At 39.9% G+C, this 14,690-nt stretch overlaps 1 protein-coding gene across 1 annotated transcript in view; it reads right to left on the bottom strand.

Annotated features, from left to right (window-relative positions):
• Positions 1 to 14,690, bottom strand: part of malrd1 (MAM and LDL receptor class A domain containing 1) — a 49,047-nt gene that overhangs the window by 6,277 nt on the left and 28,080 nt on the right. Inside the window, exons 21-27 of the mRNA XM_022767046.1 lie at positions 8,844 to 9,024; positions 6,754 to 6,882; positions 6,454 to 6,615; positions 3,696 to 3,853; positions 2,625 to 2,826; positions 1,743 to 2,021; positions 359 to 487 (exon numbers count right to left, since the gene is read on the bottom strand). Of these exons, the coding sequence (XP_022622767.1) occupies positions 359 to 487; positions 1,743 to 2,021; positions 2,625 to 2,826; positions 3,696 to 3,853; positions 6,454 to 6,615; positions 6,754 to 6,882; positions 8,844 to 9,024 (1,240 nt within the window). The remainder of the gene's footprint in view (positions 1 to 358; positions 488 to 1,742; positions 2,022 to 2,624; positions 2,827 to 3,695; positions 3,854 to 6,453; positions 6,616 to 6,753; positions 6,883 to 8,843; positions 9,025 to 14,690) is intronic.

Here is a 14,690-nt window from a genome sequence, read left to right as displayed (position 1 = left end):
GCAGACGCGGCTTCGTTCTCTGACACAGCTTTGGCAATACTTTAGTCAAAAGTGACGGGTGACTCGCGGGAGTATAATATAGTGAAAAACAGTATGTAATAAGAAATGATCTTGTTTTATGTAAACAAACAGATAAAAGAACGAAAGCCTGTCATCCTGCTAGAAAGCCATATTTTAACTAGATGTCATAATGATTTACATCATCAAAAGAATCTGAAAGTAAAACATTCAGTCACTGAGGGAAGCAGAAACTAGATACAGGAATATATACTCAGAAGTGAAAGGCGCAGTATGCACCACCGTGTCTTCAAGGTCAGGGAATCATAAAATGGACAATGGACAGTAAAAAACATGTTACCATTGCAGCTGGACTCATCAGAGTGGAAAGGCAGACAGTCGGAGGAGTGGTCACAACGCTTCTGAAGTGGGATACAAGCAGGTGAACCTTGTTCACACACCAGTTCTCCCAGCTCGCACTGCAGCAGAGCTGGTGGAAAAAATGAGAGGCAGAGACAGGAAAAATTGGTAAAATATGTAGAGGGGGTGGGGTGGGGAGGGCAGCGTGTCTGAGTGGTGTATTCACAGATCACTATGAGCATACTATAAAAGGGATTACAGAATTTAAAGCTGCTTTGACACTTTGATCCTAATCTGTGAGAAAATGTGTGTATGCTTTCCTATATGGACATTAGTCTCACAGGGAGGGATTTCCAAGCAGACATGCCATCAGTTCTTGCATGAAAATTCAAACAATTCAATCCACTTCAACAGTTTAACAAACTGTTTTCGGGCCAAAAAAGTCTTTCCCCTGCCAGGCAATGTAAACCTGCTGGTCTCAACCAAGAACGCAGTGCTTGAAAATACACTTAAATAATGTAAGTGAAAATAAGGTAAATAAGTGTAACAGAGAATAAAAGTGATCATGTAGTCACATCGCTAATTGTTGAAGTTGTCAGAAAAATAAAGGTTTTATGATGGGATTTAAAAGTCAGGGGCAGGGAGGAGAGGTTTAAAAATGAAGAGATGGGTAAAACCATGTACTCCAGAACAATACAGCATGAACAGGTTGAAAGGATGTGACAGAGTCTACTGGGACTACAAAAAATGGCCCGACGACTCTTTTTATAGTCAAAAAGTGGAGTAAAGTTTGACTGACTTTCAATTTAAAGGACATACAGTGCATTAGACCAGCAACTGAACCTGCTTCAAAATCACTTGTCTGTACTGATATTCAGTCACGCACGTACAGTTTTGTTTTTATGTGCCCAGGTTTTAAGATATGCATCTGTGAGATTTCTGTCTCCACCCCAATACAAAGGAGGTTAAAGAAAGTATTTGGATGATCCACAGAACCTTCTGTCAGCAGTTTTTATAGAAACTATTTCTTTGGTTAGAAAGTGTTTCCAATGAAGGCAGTTTACTGTGAAATCTGTGGATCATCCAGAGCAATCAAGAGGTGTCGGGAAAGAGATGAAACTGGCTCAATTTAACTCAGTTTCCACCATGTTTTTTTCTTATTATTATTTTGGGCATTTCTGCCTTAAATTCGATAGTTGCAGTGAGAGAGAGAGACAGGAAAGTCGGGTGGGGGGGTGGGGGGTGATATACTTCAGCTGTTCTTGTGCCATATGTTTGTTACTATTTATTATTAAACTTCTAAGTGTTTTGTCTGTCCCCATCTCTACACTGGCACTGGTCCAGTCAAACCTAATCCTACTTAACAAAGACACACACATACTTACGGCAACTGTACTCATCTTCTCCGCTGGGACAGTCGGGGACGCCGTCACAGCGCAGTATGGCGGGGAGGCAGAGGTAGTTTGAACACTGAAAATACCCAGTAAAACAGCGGTCTTGAGGAGGAAGAGTACCGGGTACCAAGGTCATACAATGCTCTTCATCAGACTTGTCAGCACAGTCAGGCTCACTGTCACACCACCAGCTCTCTGGGATGCACTGAAAGGAGTACGCACACTGGAACTGGTCCACACCACAGGTCAGAGGCTGAGGAGTTACAGGTCCTGAGGTGACATATCACAGGAAAGACACATGTACACGGAAAGCTGAGTAATCCCTTTTTTTATTTTTTTACAGATTTTTTTTTTTCACACGCAGCAAGCATCCCTGAGTGAGGAATCACAGTGTGTACACAGTGAAAAAAAGAGAGGTATGCTAATAGGTTTTTTTTGAGATCACAGGGGCTACTTTGCAGAGAAGAGGCAGTTCAGGGGTGAAAGGAGAACGGAGGGGTGAGAGTAAGGAAACAACGCAATATAAATGTAATTGCTTTTCCCCCCCATTGCCCTCTGTCCTGTCCCTCACGTCTGACCCAGTCTCCACTGTGAATTTATATGGACCTACAGGGCAACAGGCTCCATTAACTCACTACACTCTTCCTGAGGGTCCACACAATTTATATGGAAACGGAAGAGAGGACCCATGGCTGTTGGAGGACAGAAAATGTGGAGAAAGAGGAAAAGGGAGAAGGTGAAAATTGGAGGAAAAGCGTGAAAAATGAGCAGAGCGCTGGCAGGGCAGGAAATGAGGAAAAAACAAAAAAGTAATTGGAAGTGCAAGGGCAAAAAGACCACAGAGAAAAAGAAAAAAAAGTATAATAGCTTTACCTCCAACCATGCACTCTGCGGTGTAGGAGATGTCATCCAGGGCGATGTCTGTCCATATGTTTCCACCCACCTCTGCCTGGAAGGTCACTCTGAAAGGTGCTGGGTTGGACATGATGACACTCGCATATGTCCACTGGTTGCCATGGTTTCCAGTTGCCGCCCACATCAACAGACTGGTACCACTGGGTCCAACAGTGTAGACCTATAAAGCAGGAAGTAAATTAAATCATTAAAATAGTGAAACAGAAATGTACTTCAGTCTGTATGTAAACAAATAGTTTAGCAAAAACAAAACGGAAATAAAAAAAGAAAACAAAACTACACATTTTCATTGACACTACAACTGTAATACAATGTTTTCCAAGTCTGTGGTGGTCTGCATTAAAACTTTTACTCAAGTAAAAAGCACAAGTACTAAATGTGTCACTAAGTGCTCATTTTGAAGACTTTCACCTTTCACATTATTATTATTGCATTTTTATTATTGATGTATTAACATGTAAGCAAAATTTTAATGTGGCAGCTGGGCGAGGTTGATCTAATGTTACTGACTACTATCTACTTGGTATGTTGTTGGGTAGTTTAATCTGTAATAAGGAATAATTTTATATGTTGATCGTATTTTTGAAAAGTCAGATGAATAGTCGACAGCCTCGTCACTTTTTTTTTTATTGAGCACACATTCTTTCTAATTAGTTTATTTTTTTGCTTATTGTTTGTTGTTTTGAAAATTAACCCAGCTGACAAAGACACCTAAAAAAGACATGAAAGGATGGATGTGATAATGAAGTTTGTAAGGTGATGTGCTTTGATGGATTACTTCCTGGCAGGGAGACTTTTATTCCTTCCTGTGGGTATCAGGTGATTGACGGTAAGCAAAGGGTGACATAGTGAGAGGCTCAGTAAAATAGGACAGAAATTTCTGACGGAACCAAATTAAGCCTTCAGGTTGACTGTGATGGATCATCTGACAGCCGATGACAAAAAAAGAAAACATGTTTGGAAGTGTGATGCCTGACAAAACAGAGAGACTTTGAATCATTTTTGAAAATGTTGCTCAGATTAGATCACCTTCAGTGTTCCCATCTTGTCCGAGCCATGCATGAAGAACCAGAAGCGCAGGTGACACAGGCCGATGCTGGCTGGAAATGGATTCCTGGTTGTCACCTTGGCAACATCGCCATCCCTCTGAGTGGCTGAGTGTATATACAAGAACTTCCCTCCACCACCTTTAGATAAATAGAGTATAGAACACTTCACATTTGCAGTACATTTATGTAAGATATGAGTAATACATCAATGTGCGGTGAAAGAATATCCATGGCTAAATGCTGCTCAACCATCCAATTTCAGCTTTCCGGCAAGAAAGATATCCAATAACTTTCTTCTGTTGATTCCAATATACATAATATTTGGACAGAGGAAAGCATTTGTGCTGTTGTGAAATGTTGTAGCCTGCAGCCAAAAGCTCAGCAGAGCTTCTTCGGCTCGGCTAGGCTCAGAGATGAGACGGCATCTGTGCGATGCCAGAACAAAGTGGGAGTTTTCCACATGAGTTAAAAGGGATTTAAGCCAACACAATCCAGAGCACACAGCAAACTCAGCTCCCACCCACAACACTAGATTCTTCCCCTCTGACTCAAAAACTGAAAATCGAAATAAAGCCTGTGCATTCATTCACGTAAACATTGTTTCCCAACAACTGCTGTGTTCAAAGATGTTGCTCCATCATTCAGATTTTAACATCACCTGATAATGCAAATACATTATGTCTGCAGAGTCATGTCTTGTCTCGCGTTTGTGTGTGTGTGTGTGTGGGGGGGGGGTTCTTAGAGACAGCCAGGTTTATTGATCTGCACTGTAGTGAGATCATCAATTCAATCTATGACACAGTGCCCAGTGTCCAGATTCATCTCTCCAATCAATAAACTCAACTGGCCAATCCCAAGTGGGCGTGCACTCGGCAAAGCCAGTAAAAGGAGAAATTATAGCTACAGCACATCACAGAAAAGGACAGTTGGTTAAGTTGGGGTCAGCGTAAAAACACTGCTATGTCTTCAAGTTTACAGTCACTTACTGCAATATACTGGGTGATATGATGAGTTGGTGTTAACAGACCTCCTCCAGTCCAATATCACCCTCACCATCACATTGTCTCTGCAAGCAGCCTCCACTGTATACAGTATATGTATCTACTATACATCCCAAAATAATCTAAAGCTGCAACTAATAATTATAGAAATTGATTGAGCTGCCAATTATTTTTCAATAAATACATCAGCAGATAGTCAAAAAATTGCTTTGAAATGTCAAAGGTGAAGTCTTCAAAACCGTATTTTGTTCAACCAACAGTTCAACTACATACATTTATTTTACAATCAGAAATTTACAGAGAAAGAAGCAAATTCTGTAATTTTAAGAAGCAGAAAAAAAGCAAAAAATTTGATCAAGCCCAAAATCTAACTAATGTTAAAGGACTGAAGTGACTCATCTGCATTATTTGTCTTTTGCTTCCATTTTCTCTCTGTGAAGTAAAGCTAACTGCACACTGCTAAATATTTTCCCTCAAATGACCTTCTGCTATATAAAACTGTAATTAGATTTTTTATTATTCTCATGCTTCTTTTCTTTATGTCCCAGCCATGCAGCATCAACAAACAGAAGACATACCAACAGCCAATGTACAATACAATAATTCATGAATGACAATTATAGGAAAAGCCACATGGAAATGGGGGGTTTACATGCCTTGTAAAGATGAGGGCAATTACAACCTCTGCCCCAGTGATGGTGACATATTCTCTAAGATTCATTTTCAATTTATCAGGAGCAAAAAAAAAAATCATGTTTCGACGCAGCAGCATCACTGGCTACCTGACAAACAACAACAACAAGTCCATTGCTGTTAAGCTCAGTTTGACTCATCATGACATTGATCAGGATGTATTATTAACCCTGCGTTCACATGCATGTCAGAAGCTCCTATTTCCCAGCCGTCAACTTGTAAATACAAAGACAGTGCACTGAGCTGCCTGAGAGCTGAAAACAAGGAGCATGTCAGGAGGATGCACAAGTTGTTTGGTCTTAATTCTGACAAATGTGTTTTTTTGACAGTATTATTAATCCTTCACTAAAAAGCAAGGCAGAAAACAAGCACACGAGGTGAGTTTTGAATAAAAACAAGACTCTTGGTGTAAATGTACAGCTGTGTTTACACTCATTTGTCACGATGAAGATGTCAAAGGTCACAAATCCATGCATGAAAATAGTTTTTCAAGTTCCCACTTATATAATTAAAACCTGAAGGGACATTCATGTGGTCACTTCATGGATTATGTTCACAGGCAATGTTGCCAGTTAAAGAGGAGGATTAAGGGAGGGGTTTGCTTGTTGTTCGGTTTAGGCAACAAAAGCACTTTGGAAAAGGTTGGAGAAAGAAGTTTTGGTTAAATGTTTCTCAAGTGAACAAGTCGTGTCTTGTGTTTTAAGTCACTTTCAAATTCTTAACCAAGACAATGTTTCCCTAATTTTAAGTAAGTGCTTTGAGTGCATACACATGAACAGTGTTGTCAGTGAACAGAGTAGTTCAGCATCAACATTTCTTACATTTTTAGGGAATGAGTATGCTTTAGGTTAAAATGACTATTCCAAATGTCTTTGGAAGACATCGACAAATGATGTTGTCCTGCATATAGGAGCATCAGATCAGAAAATGCTTATATTGTTGTTATAGAGGGCACCAACTAACAACATACTTGGTTTAATTTGGAGGACTTGTATATAAATGTAATTTCTAGGAGACAAGGTTGGCAGCAGAGCGGGTACTGACCTGGACTGTGGTCAGTGGAAGGTCCGGCTCCTGATGTCTCAGTCTGGTGACTTATCCTCCAATCAAAATCATCATCAGGGTCCTGAGAAAGCTGGCAGGTCTCTTCCCACTGGTTTTCATCCATGTTGAAATTACAAGCACCTGGCAAGCCAAGTATACGGTCTACGAGACAGACAGACAGAGAGAGAGAGAGATGGAAGAAAAGGCTGAGAAGTGTGGGTTGAAAGTTGTTTTTCCTTCTCTACAGTCAGACAGATTCTCTTCCAATGCCAAAGAAATCTATTTCCCATCTCTACTCACCACAGTCTATCTCATCTGATTCATCAGCACAGTCGGCCTTGTTGTCGCACACCAGGTGGGACTCAATGCAGTCACCATTGTGACACACAAAGTCTGTGACTGCAGGACAGCTGGCTGGCTCCACAACATCTAAAACACACAGAGACAAAAACAGAAGCAGATCTGAAGGGGAAGCAATTATGATCCATGTTCTTCATCAGGTGATCGACTGGCCCATTAGACACAAAACTACAGCATATAACCTTTCCCATTCATATAAATTAAATATAGCATCAGAGAAAATGTGACAATGAACTGTCTTATTAAAACACAGCCTTCTTCTTCTCTGCACCAAAGTGTGCGAGCAGTGGAGAAGACAGTAAACAAAAGCAGACAAAGGCCTGTCAAGGAAATCAAAGCCTCCTTCCTCCAGCTCCGCCTTGTTTGAGATGCAACAGAGAGGAAGGAAAAGAGATCAGGTGGATCAGAGAAAGCACACATACAACTACATTATATGCGTGTGTGTAGATATTTTCCCCCTTTAGACTTCAAAGGCAGAGACATTAAATGATGACTGAAAGGAGGAAAGAGTTGAACTTCATTCCAGGAGGTCAGTGGGGTTAATACCATCATAGAATAAACTGAAAACCCATTTTGGCACGCATTTAAATTTAATGGAAGTTGTGTATAAGTGTCATTTAGTTTTGGACAGACAGTTTGTCTGCTTGTCAGTCTTTGCATGCATGCCTTTCAGTCTGTTTTGATCTATGTCTCAGCATGTCTCTAGGTCAGTATTTATGTCTCTCTGTGTAAGTGTGTTTATATTTGTGTGTTGGAGAGGGCCTTGGCAGAGCAAGGAAACATCCCACATGGTGTCCAGCCTTGTGCCAGGTCCATTTAATGTGGAACATCTGTCTCCGGCATAAACATCAAAAGGCAACTGACAGCGACTGTCATCACACAGAAAATCGAACGCTCCCCCTCTAAGACATACTAGCTCTCTCTATCTTTCTTTCTCTGCCCATATAGCGAGTATGTCAGTGACAAAATCAGTTTCACACCCCAAACTATCAGCTGGAAACATCATCAAATAATTTCACAGCATAATTACATCTCACTTGTGAAGATATATTGGAAGCATAGTTTGATAAAATAAGGATGGAGGAAAGCAGTAGAGAAGTTTAATGTCATTTAATCCACATTTTGTAATATATATTGAAATAAGTTTGTCATTTTCTAGGCCACTTTTCCTGCTATGATTACTTATTCAGGTGCTTTGAGGAACCTTGAATTTGAGAGGTCTTATGTGACTTGCTGGTGTTCTTTAATCTTACATTTATTGGTTCAGTAAGCTTAAAAAAAGGTTGAGGTTTTTTTTCAAGGCTCTTTGGCCAAAGTTAGACATGTGCTGGTATGAAAAATGACTGATGGTAAATGACTTAAAGAAAAATGCTAATGCGTTCAGAGATTCTCTTGAACTTTTAAAAGTTAAGGCAAATTAAAGCTGCTTTTAAATTACAGAGGCAATAAGAAAGATTTGTGCTGCCATTCTGCACAGAGCCATTCTGAATGGATGTGCAGAGGTTTGCTGAATAGCAGTGACTCTGATTGCTTTGCCAGGTGGTGCGACTTCAGGCTTTCCACTATGGTGCTCCATTTTGGAACAATGACATTTCGAGACCCTTTCCAACCACTACGGTGCTTGCATGTAAAACGCCCAGAACAGAGATAACACAGCAGCAAAGGCACCTGGGCGAAAAAAGGCTAATAACCCAAATTTATAAGCCAACAAGGCAGCAAACAAAATAGTGGGCTTTTATTATTCTCACTGAACTTTGTCAGTTGAATCTTAGCTCTGATTGTTTAACGGACTAGTTTCTCTTGTGAAAACCTGACTTGCTTATTGCTTGTATAAATCACAAAAGCAGTGGGAATGGGAGTGCAGGATTCACTCATTGTAGCTGCGGTTCCTGCTGATTGCCAATTTGTTAAAATACTAAATTATCTGTGCAGTTTATAGTGTTCATTATAATCGCAGTTATTTTCCATGAGTAATGCTGTCCACTTAGGCAAACAAATCTGTGAAAATACTGTTGGTATATATCACCTACTTGGGGCACAGTCTATGAACTCCAGGTCATCCAGGGCAGCTCCTCCGCTCACATCCCTCGAGCGAACCCCCTCGAATATCACCTCAAAGTTCCTCAGCTTCCTCACGGGGACCTCAGCTCGCTTCCAGTCATTCCCCTGATGCCCCGTTTTATTCCACACTTCCAACAGATCGTTCTCCGTCTGTGGAGAACAGCAGCGACGACAAAAGATCATCATGCGGCGGCATTTCACACACTGCTCTGCTTACACCATTGTCAACTGAAATATCACTTCAAAAAGCCTCAAAGTGGGTTGAAAGCTACAGCAGTGATGATTGTGACAAATATAAACTATGAGTATGATAGTGTCACATGTCAAGAGTGAAAGTTAAATTGAGCTGAAATTAACTTCTGGACAGACTGCTGCTGCTGAGAAACAGTGAATGCCATTTGAGGGGAGTCATTAAAGTCTCATTAGCATAACACTGCAGTAATAAGTTCCTCTGCCTTGAGACCTGCTATTCACAGTGAAGCTATGCTCTCCTTGAGTTATGGTAATGGTTTTCTCTCATGCCACATATGGAACATATTAAGTTCTTTAAGTCCTCTCTGTCTTTTCCCATGGCACCAGCAAGACACTAAATCATGACTAAAATCATGAAACAACAAATGTGACTTTAAAAGGGGTTTTGTGGATCTACATGTTACGAGCCAGCATCTCACCGGTGGTTTTTAATGTCATGTCAAGAACATGAATGAGACATTTTTACACAGTTCTGACTCAAGTATGTGAGGAATTTAAAACAGAATTTATGGTAAAGGTAGTAAAAATGAAGTAAAAAGCTAAAAGCTGTCTCTGTCCTTTGTTCAATTTTAACAGTAGCACAGAGGTTGTACATATCATATACAGTGGCAGATTAAACCAAGGAACTTTACAGCACAAAACTAAAAAGACAGTTCCCTTATGTAAAAGGGATAAAAGGGTGGAAACGAAAGGAAAAATCTGCATTAATATGGTAACATTGGTATCACCTTCTCTGCAATAGTTACATCTGCAAAAGCATAAAGAAAAGGGTAAAACAATAAAAAAGAATAAAAAAACATCAAAGGATATGTCTGGTGATATTCAATATGTTCCTTATTTTCACAAATGATGTTCTTTCAGTTTGGCCACCACTTTGGTCTAGACTGAAATATCTATGTAACTATTGGATGGATTGCCATAAAAATTGGTCCAGATTTTTCATGGACTCAGGCGGATGAATCGTGATGACTTCCTCAAATTTCAATTTTCCCCCTACTTTGGTTTATGACCAAATATAACACCAGCCAAACAAATGACATCCCACTCATCTGTACTCTTATATTATATTATACTTGAATTTAATGCTAATGGGCAAATGTTAGCATGCCAATAGATTATACTAGGATGAGGATGATTAACCTGGAACCTACATGCAAAACATCACCATCACCAGTACTTCTGTACCCAAGTACAGGCTCACTGAGCTGCAAGCACGGTTGTGCATCCTCAATGAGAACCAGCACTTTGGGCTGAGTGCCACAGACAGGGTAGGGAAGTCAGAAAGTATTAAGGGATGAGAAAAGAATGGCAGCCTTACTCTTTAAGTGTAAAGCCAAAACAAGCCTGATGCGTCATATGAACATGCCCAGGATCTCATTGTTGGCCAACTCAGAGGAGGCAATATGGATTGGAAGGGCCTCTCTTGCTAAATTAAATCCATTTTATGGAAACACACACACACTTTCTATGTTGTCTTTCACTTGAGGTGATTTGAGGGATTGTTAAAATCCACTTCAGCTTCAGGTCAATACAGAGAAGCGCTGCCTGGTTAAACCACAGAGTATTTAATAGAGGAAAGTGAAGATTTAACTATCCCACCTCCTGAAGTTCAGGAGTCTAATATTAAGACTGTTTTAACTCTGCAGTAATTCATGACAGCTTCCTCTGGTCTAGAGGTTAAATGTGTCACAATGACTTCAAGTCTATAACATTAGATCATTAATTCAGCTTTAGCGCAGTGCAATGACAAGAATCAATCTCAGCAGTGTGAAACTTTTTGGACATGGTAGGTGAACGAGTGAACATTACACGTAGTGTAGGCTCTTGCAAATTAAAACATCAAACCTGTTGTACTTGAAGTTGCAAGATGTGGCCAGAGGAATGACTGCAGTAAAAGAGACCTGGTCTAATGTACTCAAAACCAGAGGACGAGCAATGTCACATTCTACTCTGCAGTTTGAAAGCCTATTAAAATGCACCCTTGGGTGAGGCATGCACAAGCTGTCTCCTCCGCTTTATGCCAATGGAGCCCTGGCTTGAAATAATCTTGTTACTGTGAGAGTAGAGCATAGATTAATAGGCAGCGTTACAGCAGGACTTATCCAGATTTATGTCATGGAGTAAAGGCTCAATCCATAAAACCAGCCTTAGAGCAACTGACGGGTGTATGATACCGGCACACGCATCTCACACTTGATGTCTGGGTGGCATATCAGTCGGGGCATTTATTCGATCAATTTGAAGCTTCATTTCCTGAACTCGCAGTCAGAGCAACGCAACCACAAATTCACTTTGCTCAACGTGAAGAGTGGATATACATTTGCATAATTTCATTTTATTATCCCCCCGGTGACAGTCAAAAAAAAGAACAAAGAAAGCTGTAATCACAATAAAATGCTTATTTTATTGAAATTTTGAAATCCTGAATGTCTTCACCATATACTGAATGTTCCACTAAGCTGAGATCCAATTTGTATTCATGGCTTTTTCATTTTATGGAAACGCTAGTAGCTGTTTCTCTGTCGACTCACTTTCAATTCAGAGTACAACCACTTTTTTCTACTCAATCTCTGCTTAGTTAAATAATGTTACAACATATTGAGAATGTTAGCATGTTGCTCTTATGATAGGGCTGTGCCTCAAATCAAGAACAACTTGTCATGCTGCATTTTACTTGGGTAGAACGTCTTCTCTTTGGCTGACGGGCAGATGCTTGGCTCACCATAATGGCAGGCCACATTTGAACCCACTACACCATATATAACTATATAAATGTGCTAATGGCAGGCTATGCATCTTCCTTGTAAAGTAATTTATCTCAATTACCATAAAAAGTATGCTGATTCAAAATACATCTGTCAGTATGGAAAGAAAACAAACTGCCTGCTCTCACAAAATGAAATATGATATACATACATATATATTTATATATATACGATGTCTGAAATGTCATATATTCTGTGCACAAAAATTCAAATTAATTTCTCTAAGACAGAAGCTTTATACTGTTGAGACATGAGTTGAGACTAGTGAGTTTTTGTCACCAAACTTTCTTTTCTAACTCTAACAAAAGGTTTAGATGTTGAAACATAATCTTATCTCTGTCCCAAAACCTAGCTAATCTAATATGAAAAACACTTTTCTCCCGTTAATCTTTTTGTGATGAGGAAAGGGGGGAAAGGTTTATTCATAACATAATTCTCGTGCCTAGGTGGCTCACCTGGTAGAGCGCATACCAAATAGGCTTAGTCCTAACCGCAGCAGCCATGGGTTCGAATCTGAGGGTTCATGCCCTTTGCTGCATGTCTTCCCCTCTCTCTCTCCAACCTTCCTGTCTCTCTCACTGTCTCTATCACAATAAAGGCAAAAATGCCCAAACAAAATTAATAAATAAAAATGTATGCACTTTAGCTTCCTGATCATTTCAAAAAATTGTCCTAATCTTTATAACATGCTTACATCACACTGCAAAACATGCATGCAAACACATCACATGCAGAAGTTTGGGAGTTTGAAAACTGACTGCTATGCTCTTCCTCATTCATTGTGAGACCTCATCTTTGTTCAGGACCTCGCCTACTGTTCATTTTCAGACCATTCTGCTGCTGAGGACAGTTATCAGTGATATAAACAGACAGGCCTATTGAGGCCCTTGTGAACTTCACAGGGGGGAAAGCATGTGCCAGGTAAATATAATCCCCTCCCTCCCTCCCTTCTCTAGCGTCATTACCATAACCCCCTTTGTTCTTCAATCAACCTTTAAAAGAGGGCTCACACACATGTATTTACATTAGGATGCTTTCAGAGTGTGTGAGTGTTTGTATTTATAGTCATGCCTATGCAAATGTGTTTGTATTTATGCAGCCATTTTCACTCAAGGCAAAATCGAGGCAATAAAAATGTTGTAATGTTGTAAATTATTGCACAAAGCAATAATCTGAGTGCTAATGTCTTTGAACCACCTAGGTCACACATGTCATACATCCTTCATATGTCATGACTTTAAGGTTGTGAGGCTGAACTGAGATATTGTTTTGCTCTGTCTTTCTCTCTCTCAAACACACACACATACACATACACACACACTCCACAAAAAAATGCAGACAACACACTTCACTCAATGTCTAAAATAATACAGGATGACCTCTGAACTCACCACCCTCTGTCTGAGTCTGTGTGTCTGTGTAAATGATTCCATCACCTCATTTTCATGTCAAGAGCTGACCTTCTTTAAAAGGCCAAATTTTACATTTTCCATCTAAGGAGGACATGTAAAGTAGTCCACATGCATAAATCATCTCCTCCCACTCTGAGAGTCACATAATCAATCAAATAGCCAGCGGGCTGGGCTGGAAAATGTTGCAAATCCCATGATTTGAATTTCTGAGAGCAGTGTTATTCAGTCTGCACCATGGAGGCTTAAATGTACGATCAATAACATAGTAGGCTGGTAGAGTATTTGTACAATAATTAGATCAATAAATATAACATCTTAATGCAAAGTCAAAATCTTTGAAGGATGAGGCTGCTAATAGTCTGTATTTTTGTTTTTGTCCTGAATCCCAATAGACGACCAAATGTTTCTCAAACAAGACTAAATTCAGCCACAAAGTTGGTGTGCTAGCAACCACAGCTAACAGTAGGCGATCCACTCAAAGTAAGCTACAGGGCCCACGTTCACAATAATTAAGATATACATGTATGTTACCTATGCAATGGTGAAGCCACACTGACAACAATGCAGCCAATGACATGGAGGAATAAGCTATATCAGGCTTGACTACACATGTTATACTTGTTGATTGGATCAACTCAGGGATGTTTATGGTCTTTTCATTGGATTTGTTGATTTCCAATGTCCTATTAGTCTTATTGGTTTGTCAGTCACCTGTAAACCACACCAAGGAGCTGTACCAGCTTGTGATTGGGATCAGTTCACGGTTGGCTTTGGTCTTTTGGTCATGGGATTTGTTGACGATAAGAAAAATACAAACTTACCCTTTGAGGCCCATTTTAGTCTGAGATGCTGATTGATCTTTAATCCACTGAACATGTTAGATTTTCTCTCCTAAAACAGTAACACCATGAGTTCTGTTGCCTTCAGGATTTGGTTTTTGCAGCGTGAGACAGCATTAGTATAATTTTTTTTGCAAGAGTAATGATATGCAAATTTGGCGAGGTGGGGTACTGGTTGCTGCTTGAAGAAAAAAAAAAGTACTTTGTAAAATTTACATAACTTGCTGATCTGTTTTGCAAATTGCATAAACAGTGTCTGTAGCTCACAGAAGGACGCACTAACAATCTTGCACTCACCGTACATATGTGAGAATGTGACACACACATTTTACTACACATTCACACCACTGAATGAATCTATTCATGCACAACCCCTGCACCTGGACCTTGATTTGTACCTCACAAAGTTAAATGAAGTTGAGAGTATACAGGCCACAGGCAGGAGGCAGAGTAAATCACAGCAGAATTTCAATGGCAGAAAGCTTCAAGTAGAAATCTTAATCCCTGGAAGTCAACCATGCATACGCAAACTAGACAGCTGAACACCT

This window comes from Seriola dumerili, unplaced genomic scaffold (assembly GCF_002260705.1).
Source record: "Seriola dumerili isolate Sdu_G_001 unplaced genomic scaffold, Sdu_1.0 BDQW01001124.1, whole genome shotgun sequence".
NCBI lineage: Eukaryota > Metazoa > Chordata > Actinopteri > Carangiformes > Carangidae > Seriola > Seriola dumerili.
The sequence above is the reverse complement of the archived record's forward strand: the minus strand, read 5'-3'. Positions and strand labels throughout refer to the sequence as shown.